Source organism: Amphiprion ocellaris, chromosome 15, assembly GCF_022539595.1.
Source record: "Amphiprion ocellaris isolate individual 3 ecotype Okinawa chromosome 15, ASM2253959v1, whole genome shotgun sequence".
Lineage (NCBI taxonomy): Eukaryota > Metazoa > Chordata > Actinopteri > Pomacentridae > Amphiprion > Amphiprion ocellaris.
In genome coordinates this window covers 7049931-7070689 of record NC_072780.1, presented here as the reverse complement: position 1 = coordinate 7070689, position 20759 = coordinate 7049931, and the positions used below count along the sequence as shown (strand labels likewise).

Sequence of the window (20759 nt, the reverse complement as noted above, 5' to 3'; positions counted from 1 at the left end):
TTTAGAGACAAAATGATTAAAAGAGAAAATAAAATTGGCCTTATCCATAAATCCTGGTTGTCAGGCATGAGCGCCCACAATCACATATGGTTTGGGTGCAATAAAAGTTTTCAGATAGTGTATCTATATAACCCAATAAATAAATATACTGTGTAATTCCTGCCTGTTGCTTCACTCTCGTCTCTTTTAAATCAATTGGTTTCTTTTCCCTCAATTAGCAGTAAAACTTTTCCTTTGTGCGTACGCTTCACTGCAATTAGCAACGACTGCCCAAAAACCCCCTCGGGGACAGTCATGTGGATGATTTCATTCTTGTTATTATTCCTGTTATTATTTTACATCCCCGCTGTACATTGTGGCTTTTGTTTTGCAGCTGTTTTGATTTGTAGCCAAGATAGCTTTGTGAATCAAAAACAGGCACACTAAAAAAAAGAAAGAAAAAAAGGCAATAAATAAATGCAGGATGTATTTAAGAGAGAGAGAATGCTAGTGAGTTTGATTCCAGTAAAAAAAAAAAAAAAAATGACCTTGTTTTCTTTTATTTCTTTGTCAAGGCTCCTTGTGTTGTGCTTGAGTGAAAATCCAGGTTTTCCTGCTTCCTCTGAACCTCATTAAGCTCAGGGATAGTTTTACCTCGTGCCTGCAGCGCTGCTGAATGCCTTTACATCTTCACTCGGCTGGCGAGTCTAATTCCCACATATTTTCAATTCGACCCTCTCTTTTCCATAAGAGCAGTCATCGATCTTCATTTGTCACTTAACCTCCACGAAGATGAGGACAGGGAGTGTAGTTGTGTGAGCGTGCATATTAGCGTGTGTCTTTGATTTCCTGAAGGCCTACTGGCTCTGACACCACATGCAAATGAAACTGCGGGTGTAGCGGAGTGTGGGATAGCAAATATATCCACTGACTCCTTCAGTCAATGTCACCTGTTAATGACACTTTACATACACTGCATTATCACAGGATCAGAATATTTTGCATTCGTACACACACACACACACCCACCTCATTTTGCCTGGTGATGCAGAGTGGAACACGCACACACACACACACACAAACACACACAAACACGCTCCGTTCTCATCTGCAGACTCTTCACTTCAAATAATAACATTTTTTCTCCTCACAGCACTGCTTCAACTCCTGACAAATGTCATTAAATCCTTTATCACAAGCATCCTGATAAAGCTAACACAAGGTTCTAATAGTCATCTTTCGGTGCTCGCGTCTTAGTTGACAGGTGCCGTGAGCTAAATTCCTGCAGAGGAATACAATGCCAAGGAACAACAACAAAATGCATTAATGCTGCTCGGCTTAGAACTTTGTTCCTGTTCTGTCAAACAAACCAAAAAGCTGTTAGCCGAAAGATCACAGGGAAGAGGCAAAGTATTAAGAAAATCTTCCAGATTCACAGAAAGCCACATTCACATTAAAGTGTTAAAAACTGCTTCCTCTGAATGCTGCAAAGCGACCAACTTCATACAAACCACGACTGCACTTGTCCAGCAGAGTGTCGGCTTTAAAACGTCACGACGCTACAAGCAACCCCTGCTGTTGAGTTTAAACAGCAGCCAAGTGAGTTGATTTTTATCAAGGCAGCTTGCAGACTTGACACCTTGCTGAATTTGTCAGCAGTAATCGGCGGACCCGTCACTGATCCGTCAGCTACCTGGATAATTAGGGACCACGGCTAACGATGCCGTCGAGAAGAAGGGAAGCCCCACCCCCTGAGTTGTAATTAAGATGAGGTAGCGATGGTGGCAGTAAAGGACGATCTGTTCAGGAGAGGAAAAAGGCAGCCGCTGGTGTCAGTGAAGAAGCTCACGAGGCAGGGGCAATGTCTGTGCAACCTGTTTAATCTGCGCGCCGCTCGCTGTGGCTTCAATCTGGACAAATGTTGCAGAGTGCTTTAATTAAGCATGTGTTGAGCTAAGCTACAAACAGATCATTAAAACGCTGCACTGAAGTTGGCTCACAGGAAACACTGAATGATACATATTAAGGAGCAGCATCCACAGGCTCCGACTGCAACCCGAGAATTTTGTTTCGAGAAGTAAACTTCTAATTAGATGCATCAGTGTGTGAGTGGATGAAGCAGCAGTTAACTAACATTTCTATTAAGAAAGCACAAACACTAATTACTGTCTTTAGGTATGAGGGAGCACATTTGCATGTATTTAACAGTGTAACAGTGTCAGGACAGGAGCTGATATCAGAATCAAATCAACGTTTGTATCCATGAATGCATAGAAACTGAGCAGATCTCTACTCAAACCAGTGATTAGTGCATGAGTATAAATGTGACACTCATGAACCTCCATCCTGCTCCAGCCCACTGTGGATTGGTCACAGTTTACTCTTCCTCTGTCTCAGTCACTACTAGGTGATAGTTGCACAGGATGGATAATAAAAATGGTATTTTTTTTGAAGCCAGACCTTTCTACCTCCCGTTGAATAAATTTAACACAGTGTCACACTGTAATCACCCTGACATGTTGAATGATTAGTTGACAGATTCATTACTTAGAGTGACAGTGTTTGATTTAAGATATTGCGGCTGGCAAACTAAAAGCAGGAGTAGACGTGCTGCAATACCATTAATTTTCTAACAGCAATCAGAACTGTGACCTGGGTATCAAGGCAAATGTAGAGTTATGGCCTCTTTGTATGTCTTATATACAGCATCTTCCTTCTACTAATTAAACTAATTACTGCTTATCTGGCTGTAATGTGTACAGTGTGCTGTCATATTTAAACATGATACTGCTGCTAGTGCAAAAAGTCATATATTATGCACCGTTTTCTTTGAACAGAGAATCAAATATCACATATTGTAACCCCTTCATTACTGCAGTTACTGTCAAAGTCTCACTGTCCTGCTTTGAAAGTTCATTCTGTGCTGCTGAATTATTTATCACAGCAGTTGAATTAATGCTGCAACTAACCAATGTCATAAGCAACAATTCTGAGTAATCAGTTAGTAAGAAAGTGTCACACAATACTGAAAAAGTGCATTTTAAATGTTCCCAAAGGCCTCATTAGATTGCTTGTTTCGTCCAACAAACAGGTGAAAACCCAAGGAAGTTCTATGTATTGTATTGTATTAAATGATAAAAAGCAGCACATGCTCACACCTGAGAGGCTAAATCAAGTCAATGTGAGGTATTTTTTGCATGACAAAGAACTGAATCGATGATCAAAATTGTTGGTTTGCGATATAAATCATGCAACTGGTTAATCGGCTAATCATTTGATTGCACATAGTCAAGGCAATACTGGCACAGTGACATTACATTTACACTTTGGGTGGGTAAAATGCTTGGTTTTAGTGTAAAATCTGCGATTCCTAACACAAAATAGCACACGTCTCCTAAAAACGTGTTTTAAAAAATGTATTTAATCCCCTCCTATGGTTTTATTCACATCATAGGTATTGTTACTTGATATTACTGCCTTGTTTACCTTTCATTAATTACTCGAAAAATACGTCAACACAACCGCACTTCAGTGAGGGAGGGCAAAAAAAAAAAAAAAGACTGAAAATGACGACAAATGACTGCAGCAAAAGTCTCTGCTGCTCAAATTGCACTGCACTGAACTCAACTGCCAAAACTAACAGATGCAGTAATGCGGTTCCAAATGAAAGAACACTGATGTATTGTCACTGGTCATAAACTAGATAGGGTACAGCGCCATTACAGGGTCTAAAATCATCACTGTGACTGATGAAACAGAGCCCATTTGAAATGGCATACAAAGAGCTATTGAAAGCCCTCTCTCTCTCTGAGGAGCATATGCAACATTTTGTTTTAGTGCAACTCCAAAGTGACAAATCTGGGTTGTGGAAATATCTGGTAATGCATTGTAAAAATAGCCTGCGTTTATAGGTGTGTACACTGAGGAAGCAGACACACACACACACACACACATATACACAAATCAGTAGAAGTGGTAAAGTTCTCTTCAGATTGACCGTATGTCAACCAGTGGAAATAATGCAGAGACAAAGCCTGCCAAGTTGGGATTGACCATTACTGCCTGTGATGTATGTGTCTGTCAGAAAAAGAGACAATTAAATCCATATTCAAAAGCTGAGCAGGAATGGGGCCACTTCACAGCTCAGCCAAATGACCAGAAAAGAGGCTGGAAAACAGGCAATAAAAAAACACACACGATTTTTTGCACTCTCTTCTGGGGTTTTTGTGGCAGAAGGTATAAACCGACACGATTCATTTTCAGGCTTGTTCTTCAAACACATTTCTCTCTATCCATCACTAAAGCCTCGCGTCAATTAGAAATTACAGCCCCACCGAGTTCAAAGTCTTTCCGTCACAACCTTGATTAAGTCTGCTTAACCTCACATTTCCACCGCCTGCTTAACATTCTACAGCTGTTTTATTCGGCTTTGGTCATTACTGCATGAACTTCAAAGACTCCTCTCTTTTCCCGTCATTTGGAAATGCGCGTCAATCACGCACATCTCCCAGGGACATCAAATGGATTCGGGCAAACATGCGATTCTCTCGGAGAACAGTTCGTGTCTGGTCAACTTAACCACAACACGCAGGCCGGACTGTCAGAAAAAGGCGAAACGAGGGTGCTGAAATGGAATTTGCAGCATAAAACTTGGATTGATGGGTGTAATTATGCACTTTTTCTGATGTTCTTTCTCCGGAAATAAACAAAAGATGTGAATTGGTTCTTACATTTTGGCACCTTATGACCTGAAATACACTTAAATCCTTTGACATGGTTAAATTTAATATTTAGGGACACGTTTAATAGGCTTTCTCTCCAAGAAACTTGGTTTACTGTGCTAAACTGGATATTTATACCACATGGCATCAATTACTAGCAAATCTGTAGTACCCTGTTCTGATGTTCCACACTTTATCTCCTCATTGTGTCCACGTTTAACGCTAGATGTTGTTTATTTGACACCAGCTTCAGATGTCAGATTTCCATCACAGGTCATGAAATAAACCATCAGAGGGTTGTCTCTCCTGCTTAACCTACCCTGCTTTGGGGCTATTTCTGTACGTGATGCCCCTCTGTGATCTCTCTACGCCCCAGCACCCCTCTTTGCTTCCTCCTCCCTCCCTCCCTCCTTCCTCCTCCTTCCTCCTCCCTTGTTCCCTCCCCCCTCGGGTATTAATCGCAAAGTATTTATCCCGCTTGAGAACTTTTCTTTCAATTTGTCTTTTCTTTTTGCTCCTCGGCGGAGGCAAAAAAAAAAAGTTATCCTTTGAGGGAGTCCAGCTGCCGTGGGGGCGCATGCGTGTCTCCATGGCGAATGATTTACTGATGTTTATCAGGAATGAATAGATCAAAGGCAGTCGCATGACAGGCGATCAATCAAGCATCAAATCAAGGATGGCAATCCCAGAGCGGAACACAAGCAGAAAATACGGCTACTTTTTCTTTTCTTTACTCCTACTGACACTAACACATCAAGCAAGTTAGCCTGTAAAAATGAGATAAGATGAAGCTTTGTTTGGAGAACTTGGATGCTGACTGGCTGGCAAACCTAGTGGAGGATCAGCTTAGAAAAGGGCTTGAAACTCAAGTGTAGAATCATTCCTGAGAGGAAAAGTTGAAGAATGGCTGCATAAATGAAACAATGCCGCTTTTAAACATGCTGTATGGTAGCGGGAATAAACTTTCTTGAGGGGAAACTGTGCACACAATCTGAATTATGCTCACATCTGCTTTGCTCCACACTGAACACAATGACAGAGGAGTCATTCTGTCCTGCACCAGGCCTGTCAGCAAACTTCTCTCTGAATGTGTATCCAAATGGAAGAAGTGGAGGAAATGAAGTGTTGCAGTTTTTTGGTGTTTGCTTGCAGAGCCGGGGGCTTACCTGCTGACCGCCGCGGTGCTTGCTGCTTTCTCCTCGGCATGCTGCTGCAAGACTTTCCGCTTGACTTTTCATGCAGAGATCAGAACAGGCGGACAGAGCTGGAGAGGAAACCGGGGAGGAAATCAAAACCAGTAGCGTTTCCTCAGTCCTTCAGTGGGAATGTAGAATTAAAGATCCCCTCGCAGGGTGAAGAAGTCTTTCTTTCTCGATGCAAGTGGAGATTCGCTCTCTTTTACGCGTCTTCTTGGATCATGTTTTTTTAAGGATCGGAGCGTCCGATGAGGGGGAGAAAAGAGAATTTAGAGCAAAAATAAAGAGGCTCGTCCGTTAACTTCTAGCGATCACAGAAACTCATCGCAGGCTGTGGTGAAAACTGCCGGAAAGCTTGGTGCGGATCTCAGTTTTACGGGATATGGAGAGCTGCCGGAGCTCCTTCGCCGCGTTTCCATCCAAAAAAAAAAAATCCCCTTCACCGGACTATTTCATACCTCTGATAAGAGCAGAAAAGTGAAGATCAACGGAGCTCCTCTTCTTGCGTGTTGGTGCTGGAAGGTGAGTCCAAACTGCGGCGTGTTTCTCTCCCTCCGTCCGTCCGTCCAGGTGCCAGCTCCGGTCTCCAACCTCCGCTACAGTCTTTGGGAGGAAATCGAGGGGAAAGGGGAAAAAAAAGGAAAGGAAAGAGTGACACGTTAGGCGGGCTGGGTGTATGTCAATCAGTCAAGTGTGTGCGTGGAGAAAACCCCGCAGCAATCCAACCCCGCATCACCCTTCTCTGCTGCTCCAACACAAACCCCCTCGGATCGTCAAATACTCACATATACGCTCACCGTCCGATTGTCAACATGGACACTTGACGAATTTCTCTCACAAACTCGTCACAAAAGACAGCGAGCAGGCCCGCCCGCTGAGCCGAAGACACGGGTTGTTTCCTGTTTCTTTCTTTATTAGTATTATTTGTTTTTTTAAAAAAGCGCAAGAAGCGTCCCCGGATTCTCCGCAGTGAAATGTGCGCACATTGGTGATGCGCGGTGCGTTCAGACAGCTCCCACTGATAGACAGACACATCCAGCTGCCTTTCCGGCCTCTCCTTTACTCCACCCCTCCACAAGCGTCACCCTGACAGTCAGAGCCCACCTGTCAATCTGCTGCTCTAATTGTTCGCTGGGATGGCTTTCATTTCAACGCCTTTTCCCGTCCTTGCACGTACAGTAGATACGAGAAAAGGTGCGTCCTGGTCGTGGACACGACGATTTGTAAACCCGGCATTCAAACAATAGAATGAGAGATACCTTAGAAAAAGTTGATGTACAGCTTGCAGTCTGGGAGTCTGGGAGTGTGTGTGCGTAAAAGACCAGTTACGCACGATCAAAATAGGATTTGGTTTAGTTTTCACTGCTGTCGAGTTTTAAAAATACATGTTAAGTTACAAAGAATTCAATATAAGAGCTATATATTTTTTTTCAAAAGAATGGCATTTCAATCTGGAAACATGCAAACAAACTAAAATAAAAGCTTTTAGAGCACTATTAGAAGAAACATGGCTCAATGCGGAACAGGCCTCCGATTATTGAGATTATCCCTAAAACATCAATAATTCAAGCACACAATAAGGCTTGGACTCAAAGGCAAAATAGAAACTTGTTTTTACCCCAAAGCAAACAATATTCTCATTTTTTCCCAAGAAGAAAACAGTTTGCACTTTCAGTTGTAAAGTAGGATAAGATGAAGCCCCAGTGTTTCATTTGTTTAGACGGTGTTTAGCGTGCAGTGCACATTTTGCAGTTCTGTCTCAAAGGTTGCAAAGTAGAAAAAAAAAAGTGGATATTATTGGTGACCTCTTTAGTGGGACAAAGGAGGCTGCAGATCGATTCGTTACACCTTTTTAGTGAGGCTTCTGCTGAAGGGGAGGGGCTCTGAAGCCACAAGAGGCTCCATTAATAGCCTACACTCCATCCTAACTATTATCCACCATAAAGTGTTTATAAAGAGCACACAACTGGGCTAATGTTATCTCAAATGAGGCAGCGTCATATATCCGTTTACTGCAGAGAGGATAGAGAGGAAGGAGAGAGGGGGAAAGTCTTAAATTTGTTCTTTTTTTCTTTAGTCTGATAGAGGGTGCGGTGATAATCACAACACAACTTGGATGAAAACAGCCACAGTTCAAACTCTGCGCTTTTCGTGCATCTGCAGCCAGAACATCGGACTTATTATTCATCCACCGGCTCCTGTCCGAGCGGTGTGGGGGTTTGGACCGGATCGTAGAAGAAATTGGATTTAAGAAAAAGAAAACTTTCTGCTTTTACCGATTGTGGTGAGTTTCTGAATTTATCCCTTTAGCCAATCTGGCGTTTTTTCCACAGTGGACAGCTGATAAACGATTACGCACAAGTTTGCTGCGTCTTGAGGACCTGTAGTCTATTTTCTGAGCCACTGCCTGTCTGCAAATGTGCGCAGAGATGATGTCTGAGGTCGCTTATTATGTGGTAAAAGAAATAGCAAGTACCGCCCCAACATCTGTCTGTCCCTGTCTGTCAGAGCGGCCTGCGCGCTGATTGATGGAGCAGACTTACGTCACTAATATTTCCATCCAAAGTGCGCAGACAGACAGAAGAGCTACAGCTCATCATCTGCTGTTCTACCAGAGAAGCTACCAGAGATAGAAACATTTGAATTGTGTTAATTGGATCTTATTCAGGCTGATTTTTTTTGGTTTAGTTTCTTACATTTTAAAATATGCATAAAAATGAAATTCACATTTACTTGGCAATCAAAAAATTATCTTTGCAGTATAGTTCTATGCTGCAAAGATAGTTTTTTCACTAATTAGCGTTTCACTATTAAGTAGACTTCTCCAAATTTGCTTTTTGTGAGTAGATGCGTACACTGCGGGGTTGTGTGTTCAGAAAGGCAGTTATTATTGCTGTACCACAAAACCAGAAAATAAGAAGGTCTGTAATTATTACATCATGGATGCAGCAGTCAACTGCAAAGCAAAGTTAATTTCTTTTTACTAATTCCAGTAATATTAAACAGGAATCATTCATTTGAATAAAAATAACAGAATATAACAGAAGTTTATACTTTTAAATATATCCTAAACTTTAAATACAAAAGTTGTTAGTATTCAAGAAAATTCAGATACCCTGGACACTAAAAATAAAAAAAATTTAAAAATGGAATGAACCCAGATTTGGCCAGATATACAAGTACACAATGTAGATTCTGTAGATTTTTTTTTTTGTTATTGATACCAATTGAGTTAGTAAAGTAGCATCTTTTATACACGTTTTTAGCAAAGGGGCAGCAAAGGAACTGCAGTGGAGAAACTTATGCAAGATCTGATTGTGGACCAGCAGAGGGGGGCATGTGGTTCAGGAGCAAACTATGTCTGCACTGGAATATCGTGTGTGTCTGTGTGTGTGTGTGTGCGTGTGTGTGTGTGTGTGTGTGTGTGTGTGTGTGTGTTGGGTGTCACAGTCCAGATTTACATTCAAAATTCTCAATTGTTTTTTGTCTTTATAGTGAATTTCTTTCACTTTTTCTGCCATTTACACATTTGATGAATATTTGTGACCTCAGAGTTGAACTGCAGCCGCCTGCTGAAACACCATGACTGTTAACTTTTGGGGCTTTTATTTTTAAAGAATTTTTAACTTAATTTCTTATCTTTCTGTAATCCGACATGTACTATGACTTCCAACCTATGATCCGGAGATTATGATCCAAATTGCTTGCTGCAGTAGTTCCACAACCAGCCGTGTGTACGAATGACAAAAGCCCAACGCACAAACAGTTGTTTCCCCACCAGCCCCCCCCAACTTGTACACATGAAGCCCCTCTTCCCATGTAACTGTGACAGCCCGATGACATGTCATCGTGTTTCCTTCTCGTCTGCGTGGAGATGCCGGCTCTGAGCGGGTGAGAACATCCATGTAGTCGTCATGTAGATCTACATATATTATAATCTGCTTTCTTTTGTCTCTTTTCTTTTTTCTCTCCAGGTCTGACACGACCATCTAAAGAGCTGCTGTTTATAAGATCTGGTGGATCGTGTTGTAAAGAAGTCCAGCAGGTTGTCAAATCAGGTGAGGGACTCTGTTTGAGAAAAGCTGATAGTCTCAAAGTCATACGACCAAATAATGGCAAACATAATTATTTTAACATGTAAATACTGTTACTTATAATAACACTGTGCGGTTCCCATAGGGATTAAAATACTGGGACTGATATGCCACACTGACATGTAATTAGAACACATATGTGATTATTACCTTTATAGATTTATTCTGTGTGAGAAGCAGTTTTTATAATATGTCCTTGTCCAAGTTTTTTTGCACATTTTAACACACAAAAAAAAATCTATTTTCATTTGGAGCTTTTTTCTGTATCCCATCTAACAATTCTGGAAATTCTTTGTAAAGCCAAATATGCAGTTAAAACAGAGAATAAAAGCAAATTTATGCCTTGAGGGTTGTGCGTTCACATTTTGTTGTTCCTCCACGAGTCATGGCAAACACAATGCAAAATATATTCAGCTTTTTAAAAAAAAAAAAATACCTGGAACCAGTATCATCTCAGTTATCTTTTTTTCATCTTTACTACTACTTTAATTCTTCACCTCGCCTGGTTGCTATCATCATCATCATCACTACCGCAGAGACCATCGCACCATCCTGTTACATGATCCATTTTTATAAAAAACTACCTGTTTTAGACTAAAATAATAAGAAATGTCTGCTGGAGCCACACACCATAGCATGATTTAATTACTTTACATCCTTGTTCAACACACAGTTAAAAAAAATCAGCTTTGGTGCAGCTGAAAAACAAGATTTTAGTCCAACAATGTATGCAGGTGTGCTACAGAGTCACTTTTTTGTTAAAATTGGTGCATTTCAGTTGAGTTTAAAGATGTATTTTGGATTATCATGCTGATGGCAAAGTTTACTGCACAAATCATAATGAAATACACCATGAATTTAATGCCCACCTCTTAATATTCATAAATAATTGATGCTGTGTTGTGTATTTTGGCCTGTGACTAACCACCTGAGCACTTTGCAGCCGTAAAACCTCTGATGTCAAACGGTTTTAGGTTCTCCTGGTATGCAAGCGCGATTAGTGCACCGCAAATTTGCTTGTCAGGGCTCTCACACGTTGTCCACGGTGCAAAAACTTATTCTCAGTGGACTGGAATGAAGTATAATCTTTTTCTCTTAGTGTCATTCAAAGAAGTGAACATTTGGAATGATGAAAGCTCACAGCTTATGATAATACTTCATAATCTTGAGTAATCTTCAATCAATGATGGGTCCTATCAGATTCCAGACACTCATTGACAGCCTGAATATAAGAATATATAATAAAAAATTAATAAAGAACAGGCTCTAACTTTGACGTGAGCTATATCTCCACATCTATCAGATAAGACTGCATAATTAAAATGCCAAAGTGTGAGAGTGGAGAGAGAAGGAGAGTGAGGGGTTTTGATATTTTATAGAGATTTACTTTTCCACGACTTGTTTAATGTGTAGACTTAAAAAACGATATGTTGCTGTACTTTTGACAATGCAATTAAAGGTTTGTAATCCCCACCTGAGCTTTTTTTTTTTTGATTTTGTCAGTTTGGACGAAGAATGCGATGAAATGCCGTGCAGCGGTGACAGATGCAAGTTTATTAAAGGATTGGAGTCTCCAGAGGGACTCGAGGTGTTATTTTACAGCTCCAAACTGAATGTGGAGGAAAGCAACTTCAGGCTTGTTTACATGAAGTATGGAATAATTGTTGAACGGAGCAGCAGCAAGACGAACTGTATTTGCGTTGCTTTGTTTTAAACATGAGCTACATTACATACCACCACAGGACAAACTTTATTTTTTTATTTTACTTTTAAGACAAATACTGCGAAACAGAGATTTCCTGCTTCCTGGAACAACCTTGCTATTAAAAAAAAATCCTCACCAACTCGGCGGAATAAAGTGACATATTTCGCGTTTCAAAATACCAGCCTCTCTGACATGCACGCTCCTTCCCTCTCCTCCTCCCTTGCCTTTTGTTTTCTTTGACACGTGCACTCCAATTAGCATTTTTCAGCCATTAAGGAGGAAAGAGAAGCAGCCAAATGTTTGTCTCTCCGAGCTCTTTTTCCGACAACAGTTTCACAGTGTCGGTGGGAAAAAAAAAAAGAAACATTCAGACAGAATGTGGAATATTATCCTCAATGTTAACATTATCTTCTTCACATAACAATTACCAATGGCTTTGTCTGGGAAACTGATGCAACAATACAACCAATTGCATTTACGAGAGCAGTTGTCAGTCCACATTTAGCATAATTAAAATGACTTTCTGTGAGAGAATGCAAGCAATGAGGATTATTTTCATGTCTAGTGACATCCTGCAAACCTGTTTAACATTTTCATTTTTCAGAATATTACCTCTTAGAGGTTTGTGACTTCTCAACACAGGGAGCTCCTTTTAACCTCTTTTTTAGTGCTAGAACACAAAAACAGCCTTTTGAGGATTACAAGCAAAAACTGTATTGTAGACAGTAAGACTACAGTTAGACGTCTGGTCTTTTTTGTCATCAGTCCTCTTGTGTGTCAAACTAGAGCGTCCTAATCTTCAGCCGTACTCTTTAAATTTAAATCGGCGAATCTCAAATTGCACAGATCCCTCGCTGCGGGCTTTGGCTGCTAAAATCTGTCATAGCTGCTGGTGTGCCGTACATTAAGGGAGAAAATGCTCTTAAAAAGGTGCTTTTTCTGACATTAACATGACTTGTGTGCATAGCGATGGTCGATCTGCGTAGTTTGAGGCATATATTTATGAATAGGAACCTTTAATTAGGGCTTGTGTTTCCTCCCTAGTCACATTGAGGGATGGTCCTCGCCGACATTCATTAATGATAATCACCAAGAGCGATGGCATAGCTACAGGCCAAGTCTCAGGGGACCCGACACTTGAAAAGAAGCATTAAATTACACAGAGGGACTCTTTAATTGCAAAAAGGAAAATATATAGCCATCATTGTTAAATATGATCTTTTATAAGCCTTTACTGGTTCAAGGATTTGTCTAAGGGTTTCTTATCCTCGCATTCTTTTAAATGAATCTAGAGCCACAGTTCGGCGATGATACACCACAGAAATATAGATTTTTAGCTGCTTACTGCAAACCAAACAGCACATGTAAATATGTGACATTTTTGGACTTGGCTGCATCTTAAATTGGTCATACGTGCATATTTTGGAAAAAGTTTGTGTGGCTTAAAAAACAATAAATGGGATGAACGTATGCTTTTGATTGGTTCAAAATTGTACATCAGCTTCACTGTAACCGACCTGCATTTGACCACTCTTCTTGCTTCTGTTTGTCTTACTGTCTGGCGTATTTGTTCTTTTGAGGCTATAGTGGAGGCAAAAAAAAGGACATTTTTCCATTGGTCGTATATTCTGTTATGTCCTGATGAAAGGATCTTGATAAAAAAAACACTAATGCATGAGCACACAGACGCATGCATACACACATTTTCATACTCGTACACACCCAAACTCCTGACCTAATTGCTCAGTCTCACTCAACTAATTAATCACAGCTGACTTAACATGGTGACAAGGTTAGGTAGGTGACATTCTCCCAAAAACCCTGTCTTTCTGTCTCCTCTTTTTCTGCTTTTCTAACCTTCCCCATCTTATGTTTGTTCCTCTTTACCTCCTGATGTTTTAACTTCTTTCTTTGGTTTTCCTTATTTTGTTGTTTTGTAACCTCTCTCATCATCTTTCTTTCCTTTTTTTTTCTTTCGCTTCTGGTCTATTCCCTCTTTATTTCATTCCACCTCTTCCTTTATATGTTCCATTTCTTTCTTTGTCTCTCTTTCCGTCTTTCCCCTCCTATCAGATCTTGTCTAGCACAGATCCAAATGGAGAGCATAACTTGGCCCACATCTATTTTTACCTGTTATTGGGGGGTGGGGGGCTTTGCAGAGGTGAGAGTGGGCATGCTAGGAAAGAAGGGGGGGTTAGGGGCGGGGTCACAATGCCCCATTAATCAAAAAGAATGACACTCATGTCGTCCCTGACAACCATCCTGCCACCCATACGTCTGTTCCCCCCTCCTCCCCCTCCATCCCCACTCAAACAGGACAACTTTAGTGATGGGGAGGGCGCCTGGGAAGAGGAGGGAGGGGAGGTGGGGGTGAGCGAACTTTATTAATCAAGCATCTCAGATTAATTGTTATGAAGTGTCACCCATAAATTCTCCATTTGGATTTAATAATCTTGGAGGTAGACTTAACAATCTCTGTCGTGATTTGAGTTTTATTGAAGAGGCTGCAGAGGGAGAGAGAGAGAGAGAGGGAGGCAGAGGGAGAGAGAGATGCAGTGACACAAATAGCTTCTCAGCGGACAGTCCCTCTCCGCATGACAGTTATGAAATACAATTATCAGCAAGATCTGCTTAAGAATTCATCAACTGCACCCCTGCCTTCCAAGGAGAGAAGGAGGAAAGAAAAAAATCCTACATACAAAGCAAGTCTTAACTGATAAGACTTCTCTTTTCCCCGCAGCCCTTAAACTATCATTTCAATTTCTCCGTCTCCGACATGTTAAGTCACTGTAAAGGTGTGGCGTTGCTTTGAAAGCACTCCGCGCGTTATATTAAAGCATAAATCATTAGGTAATCAGGGAATATGGTAAATGACACACCACATGCAAATCGTCCACATAGTGAGTAGTTTGTTTGAAATGTATTACCAGTTGGTTTGCATCAGGGTCAATAACAGCAGTTAATCTCTGCGTGCAGCGAAAATATACTGTCACCGAATTGTACGACGCCCTGTCAGCTCTCAAAAGTAACGGAATCATAAAACGCAAATGATTTCAATCAATTGTCATCTAATTGCAGTCATATCTTTTGAAATGAATGAAGAACGGCCACTATGTAGGTTGACAGTATGCATAAAATTAGCATAGCTTTGCATATTGCAATGCCATTAATGCTAGTTTTATTGGAGGCTTGGGTTTTCCTGCTTTTTTTTTTTTTTTGGCGTTGTATTAAAGGAACACGGACAAATACAGAGCTGATAGTTGTAGAAATGGTTTGACTCAACCGTCATTAAGCGACTTTCACAAAATGGAGCTAATTTTTGCATCAAAGACCAGAATCTGGCCTTGCTTCTGTCTCAGAACATTACTTTTTTTGTCTGATCCGAGGAAGCTATTTCTTCAGAAAAGTAGTCTGACAAAAGACAGATCTGAGAAATAGAAAACGACTCTTTGTCTTTGTTCCAAATAATAATGGAAAGTCTTTATGTGACAATTTTTGGGAAATGCCAGAGAAGCTCGTTAAACACATGTGCCTTTAACTACACTTCCGCCAGATATCATCCTGATCAATGAGGCCTCGGCTTTGTGAAAAATGACGATAGCGGGATCCACGGTAAATGTTTTAGCTATCAACGCTGCTTCATACTCCGTCACCCAACACTACAGCCGATCCCTCACTGACAACGCATCCCAGCCTCGGCCTGGTTAAAACCGATCTTCTCCCATCAGTAATTACGGTTGTCGACTTGTGACGTCTTCTGAGCCATCAGAAGCTCATCTGTTTCTCTGAGTTGGGGGCTCTAGCTCAACGAGATGGCGGAGGAATTTTCGAACAATTTTGTGACACTCGAACACCACAAGAGGCCAGACCACAGACAGAGTGTTTACATCCTCTGTGATGATGTAATTAAAACCAAAGTAAATCAACACAAATGACTACGACTTCCATGTTAACTCGTTAACAAAATCCTATCATATGAATTAAGGTCATAATCAGAGAACGCCAAACTCAATTAAGAGAGCTTGATTACACGTCAATCTTTCAAATTACTGCTGTCATTTACACTCTTTACTCATGGAGTGAATGGAAGCAGTTTGAAGGATACAACTATTTCCTTCTTGCAACAAATGCTGCATGAATGTTTTCCATAAATTCATCAGCAAAGTCTCTGTATTTTCTGTCTTTGTATTTATTTCCCAAAATGTCTGCAGACTTGTCCACCACGTCTCTGCGGATATTAACCAACTTATACAAACTTGTGAGCTATCCATACGCTTCATACAATACATCAACTTCTGTCTGGGTGTTTATAGTAGTCTAGCTAATTATGCATGTCTAAATGTACTGATAGATTGAATCCATAGATAGAGGTTTCATTTTATTAGACGCATCTATGTGCACTTCTACTTTAAGCCCATGGATGTGCCAGAAATTTGTATAAAAAGCCAAAATACTGCAAAAAAAAATAAATTAAAAATGTTTTTATGCCTAGAAAAGCAAGCATAAAAAAGCAAGCAAAGTTTGAATACTAAATAAAAAAAAGACAAACAGAAATGGAAATAAAAACTGATGGAAAACTTTTTTGCTCATACATGTTTTATGCCTCTAACGTGACGTGTCTCTACTCAAAAAGAGAGCCTAAAAATCTAAATGAAAAGGAAATGTGATGTTATGATTTTACATAAGAGACTAATGTATTTTTTATGTCCAGTTCTCGTAGCTGTATGCATTTTACTGGTGGATGCTGTGTAGTATTGTGTACTGTTTTCCTTGTGTCTGCGTGATACAACACCATACATGCTGCCATCAGCATTAGATGTATGCCGTGTAGATTGGCCTCCCAAGAAAAATAACTAACTGACTTACAGCACGTTGGTTTTAAAGTGAAAAAAATCCTCCAGTGCCCAAAATAATTATGAATTCTATTTCTGTTGGACGCATAGGAGTAAGTGAGGTTATTATTGCGTAACAAAGTCAACAAAGTATCAGACTTTAACATAAGAGACAGCCGCTCATTTACTGTTTCTGACTGCCAGTCAAAACTGGCTTCTGTTGGCATGACTTTGAATGCTACATTAACCAGAAATGACTAGTTTCTCATTAACATAGAATTCATTTTAACTCAAACACCTTGTACTAGCATAACTAGGTAGCTGTTTTAACAGAAATGATCATTTCTCATGACATATGTTCTTTTTGTACATAAACAACGTAAACAATGTAATGTGCAATATTTCATTATGGTATGGTTTCTTACTTTCCTATTCTATAGTCTCATGCTAGCTTATAACTTATTCTCTTTTCAGTAATGCATCACACTTAGGTGTTACTGTTTTTCTACAAGGCACTGCATTCCCTAATGTTATGTCATTTTGTTTTCTGTGGGACATCTGAAGAAAGTTCAATATTATCTTATATTTGTAACTGTAAAGCAAAACTTAACCTTGATTTTGAAGGACTTGCTGGTCAAGTATAAGATACGTGTTTAATTTATATTGTGCTTTCTGTCTATGTATGAATTTTGCTGTTGGAGCTGCACACAAATTCCCACAATTTGTACAATTTTCTACCACAGTTTGGCCTCACCACACATGCAAATCAAGCACCTTTGTACTGTATTATCTGAACGCTGGATAAACCCTTTCTATTGACTAAAAAAATAAAAAATAGAAGATCAACTCTCCACCCCGCTGCCTCCCTCCCTTCCTTCATTGCATGTGCCCCAGTGGTCAAGGACACCTATATCAGTGGACGTCAGGGTGGGCCCCATCCATCAGAAGCCTATGTGTAATGGAATCAACCGGTGACAATGATCATCAGCACTGCAAACAATGGCCCATAAACATCCCCTGACAAGTGGTCAAATGCAAGAAAGGCGAGGTGGGGGGGTTGGGTGGGTTTGAGGGATCGTATGTGAACATGAATGTGTGTGAGTCACATAAAGAGAGACTGGAACAGAAGGTGAGACGGTGCTGAGGATGATATCTCCCCGTGGGACGGTGTGGTGGACGGACACGTTACCTCTGAAAACAAACGTCCCCCACGGGTTGGAGTTCAAACATGCCTCAGCTTATTTTAAAGCTTCGCTTTCTTTACTTTTGCTCTGTCTTCCTTTCTTGATGAGTTTTTATCAGATTCCTTGCAGCAGCAAGAGGTCAAGGGGAGAGAAAACATGTGTGTTCACCCTTTACAGGCATTTTAATGACAAATTCTTCATTACAGGATACTGCAAAAATGAAAATGCGGGAAAAAATATGAGCCTTAAACTTGGCCAATCGCTACTTTCCTTTCTCTTCCAGTCAGCGTTGAATAAAACCCAATTAGAGAAGTTGAGGATTTCAAAGAAAGCAGAAAGTAGCTTTTTTTTCTCTTCGCTCTTCATCTAAAGTTTCCATCGTAGTTGCTTTTGTCAGGCGGGGTGTTTCGTCACTCCACTTTTTTTCTTTTTGTCAGCTGGTTTCTCTCCCCTGCAACACTCTCGCACACGCATGCACCAGTTTAATTAGCCACCATTTGTCTCAGCTTTCCCTCTTTTCCTTCTGTTTATTCAAACGTCAGGAGTGACACTGGCCAATTAACGCAATGAAATAGTTTAGCCCCGCGTAACACTTGGAAACGGCACAAAACAAGTGGGTTGCATTCGTGGGAGTGTGTGTCGAGGTGTAAGGAGGGGGGAGTTCAAATTAAAAAAAAGATAAAAGAGGAAGCTTAGTGGGTGCCTGGTGGAGATATTTTTGTTGATTTTACTATTAGTAGGTCGGTATTATTTGTGGAATTTTATTTCACACTCTTAAAACAAAAGATAGCTTTGTTATTGGCACAAAACATATGTGATAGCAGGAATCATCACTTTGAGTTTTGTCATTAGTGGCAGGCTAAATTGACCCTGAGATTGGTTCACTCTTCAAAACAAATCCTGAAATCCAGGGTAACAGCTGGATAATGGTGTGCTGCAGTGATTTACTAATTGTCTTCAGGACTCAAATTAATAATTGGCAAAGCTTTCGCTGAAGTGCACATCTAAGTACTCTTTGTCGTTCACTTGTATCTTCAGAAAAGAAAAAAAAAACACGAAAGGCAGCTGAGACGATATCATTAACAGCCTTTTTCCAAATTGAAACAGTCATCGAGAGTGTCTTTAAATGTCTCCGGAAGCTTTTTTTGTTGAGTGCAAATGACATCTCGCTCATTTTGCTGGTGGCTACATGACTGATGTGTTGAATAAGACAGTCCGTTTTGACGCGTTTGAAGGATCTGGGTTTGAAGTATATGATTCTGAAGTGCCAGCATATGCTTTGCGAGATAAGTAATTTGACACACAGACATCACAGCTCTGCAAATCTTTCGTCTGGCTGCCTTGAGTGTCCACGTCGGGCGCTTTTTCAAGAACACTTTACAACTGTCACAACTGACTGTCAGCACGCAAATGACAAATGCAAACGAGCTCATATTGAACACAGATTAGGACAGCTGTCATATCAAAAAAATACAAATCCAGACTAAAAATACCATTAATTTTGATCTCGGCGTGTGTTAAAAATTAATTTGCTATTCAAGACCCAAAGATTTCTCCTTTTTAGCATCAGTTTGTTCATTAAAGTAATTAAATTAACTATTCGTCCTCGGGAGTGAAGCTAGATTTAAAGCAGGAGTCATTGAAAGTGATAACACAGTCGTTCTGATAACAGAAAAAGCTTCCTAATGCTGTTATTTCTCTTCCCGAGAGACACATTTGACTGAGCTACCAAACGTGCAGACAAACACCGGTAGACACAAATAAAGACACAGTATACAGTACATATGCTCACACACAAACACGCACACCACACACACACACACACACACACACACACACACACACACACACACACCCGGCGGGTCAGAGCTGCAAACGAAGTCGCTGACATTGTGGCACTTCTTTGGCAGCGTTGTGCAGGTGTCGTCTGCACACAGGCTTCTGAATAAATGGATCTGAAATGATTTACCGAGGGTATCTGCCACCTGAGCACAGACACATGCACTGCTCTCACACACACACAACACAAACTTCTACCCTCCCTTCCCTGTTGTTCATACGGAGACAAAAAAGCAACACCAAGAGGGGAGAAGAGAGGAGTCTAATGGCGCAGCATCCCTTTGTATGGTCCTGAGTCACATTATCTGTAACATACACGGATTTACCAACGCAGTGAGTTTAGATTGTCATTTTGTGTCATTTGTTTTCAGACGGGGCGGAGAAATATGGCTCTAAGAATCACCAAATGCCTGACCTCTGCTCAACCCGGCGTCGTCTGCAACATTATCGGTGAAAATATGGTCTAACGAGGAGAGACGTGTCTGCAGAAGCAGCAGCACGCAGGACGACTGGCTCAGGGCAAGACATCTGGATCACAGCAGCTGTTGTCACCTATAAGCCACTTGCAATCATCTCGGAGAACAGTACATCTCTTTGTTTTTGTGATAAAAATGCACCGTATGTAAGTTAATAAATACACTGCGTGAGCATACTGTGTGAGAGTGTGATGTGTTAATGCTGTGCAGGCTTTTAAAAACAGGACTGGGCTATTATTCCAAAGGAGAGGTGATGCTGTTCTATCAAATAATCATAGCGCTGCCATGACAGTATGGCCTAAATGCTGTGCAAGCTGTTGAACTCTACTAATCTATTAATCAGTTAGCGTTTCTACAGATGGATAATAAACTGTGTGGATTTTGAGCTGGAAACGGTTTTTATTTTATGGAGAGTAAATGAGAAACTGCGTGGAAATGTGCAGAGCAAGTTCCAGTGAGCAGAGTTCTGTCATGCGTAGCTGCATGCACCACACTTTTCACCAGATCTCGCAGTCAAACTCCATGTAGATGGAAATTTCAACCCAAATACGCTGACTGGCACAATGTGCATCCAATAGGACTCTGGGCATCAATTTCACCATTGAGACGAATAGGGAAAAAGTAAATTTTGTGCATCGCTGAGTCCCTGGAGTTATCTAAAGCTGCCAGTCTATTACCTGTGAAGTGCTTGTTGGATGGCCACTTATCTTGAGGAAACCTCCCCCTGCACCTC

At 40.7% G+C, this 20759-nt stretch overlaps 1 protein-coding gene and 1 long non-coding RNA gene across 2 annotated transcripts in view; one reads left to right on the top strand and one right to left on the bottom strand.

The window, feature by feature from the left end:
* tshz1 (teashirt zinc finger homeobox 1) overlaps positions 1-6008 on the bottom strand; it is a 28774-nt gene extending 22766 nt beyond the window's left edge. Inside the window, exon 1 of the mRNA XM_035952082.2 lies at positions 5867-6008. Within this exon, the coding sequence (XP_035807975.2) occupies positions 5867-5906 (40 nt within the window). The 5' untranslated portion in view covers positions 5907-6008. The remainder of the gene's footprint in view (positions 1-5866) is intronic.
* A 274-nt stretch (positions 6009-6282) lies between these two features.
* Positions 6283-20207, top strand: LOC118470886 (uncharacterized). The gene is made up of 4 exons (XR_004848068.2): positions 6283-6418; positions 7974-8180; positions 9871-9954; positions 19922-20207. It is a non-coding gene; the product is annotated as an uncharacterized LOC118470886 (long non-coding RNA).
* The last annotated feature ends 552 nt before the right edge of the window (positions 20208-20759 follow it).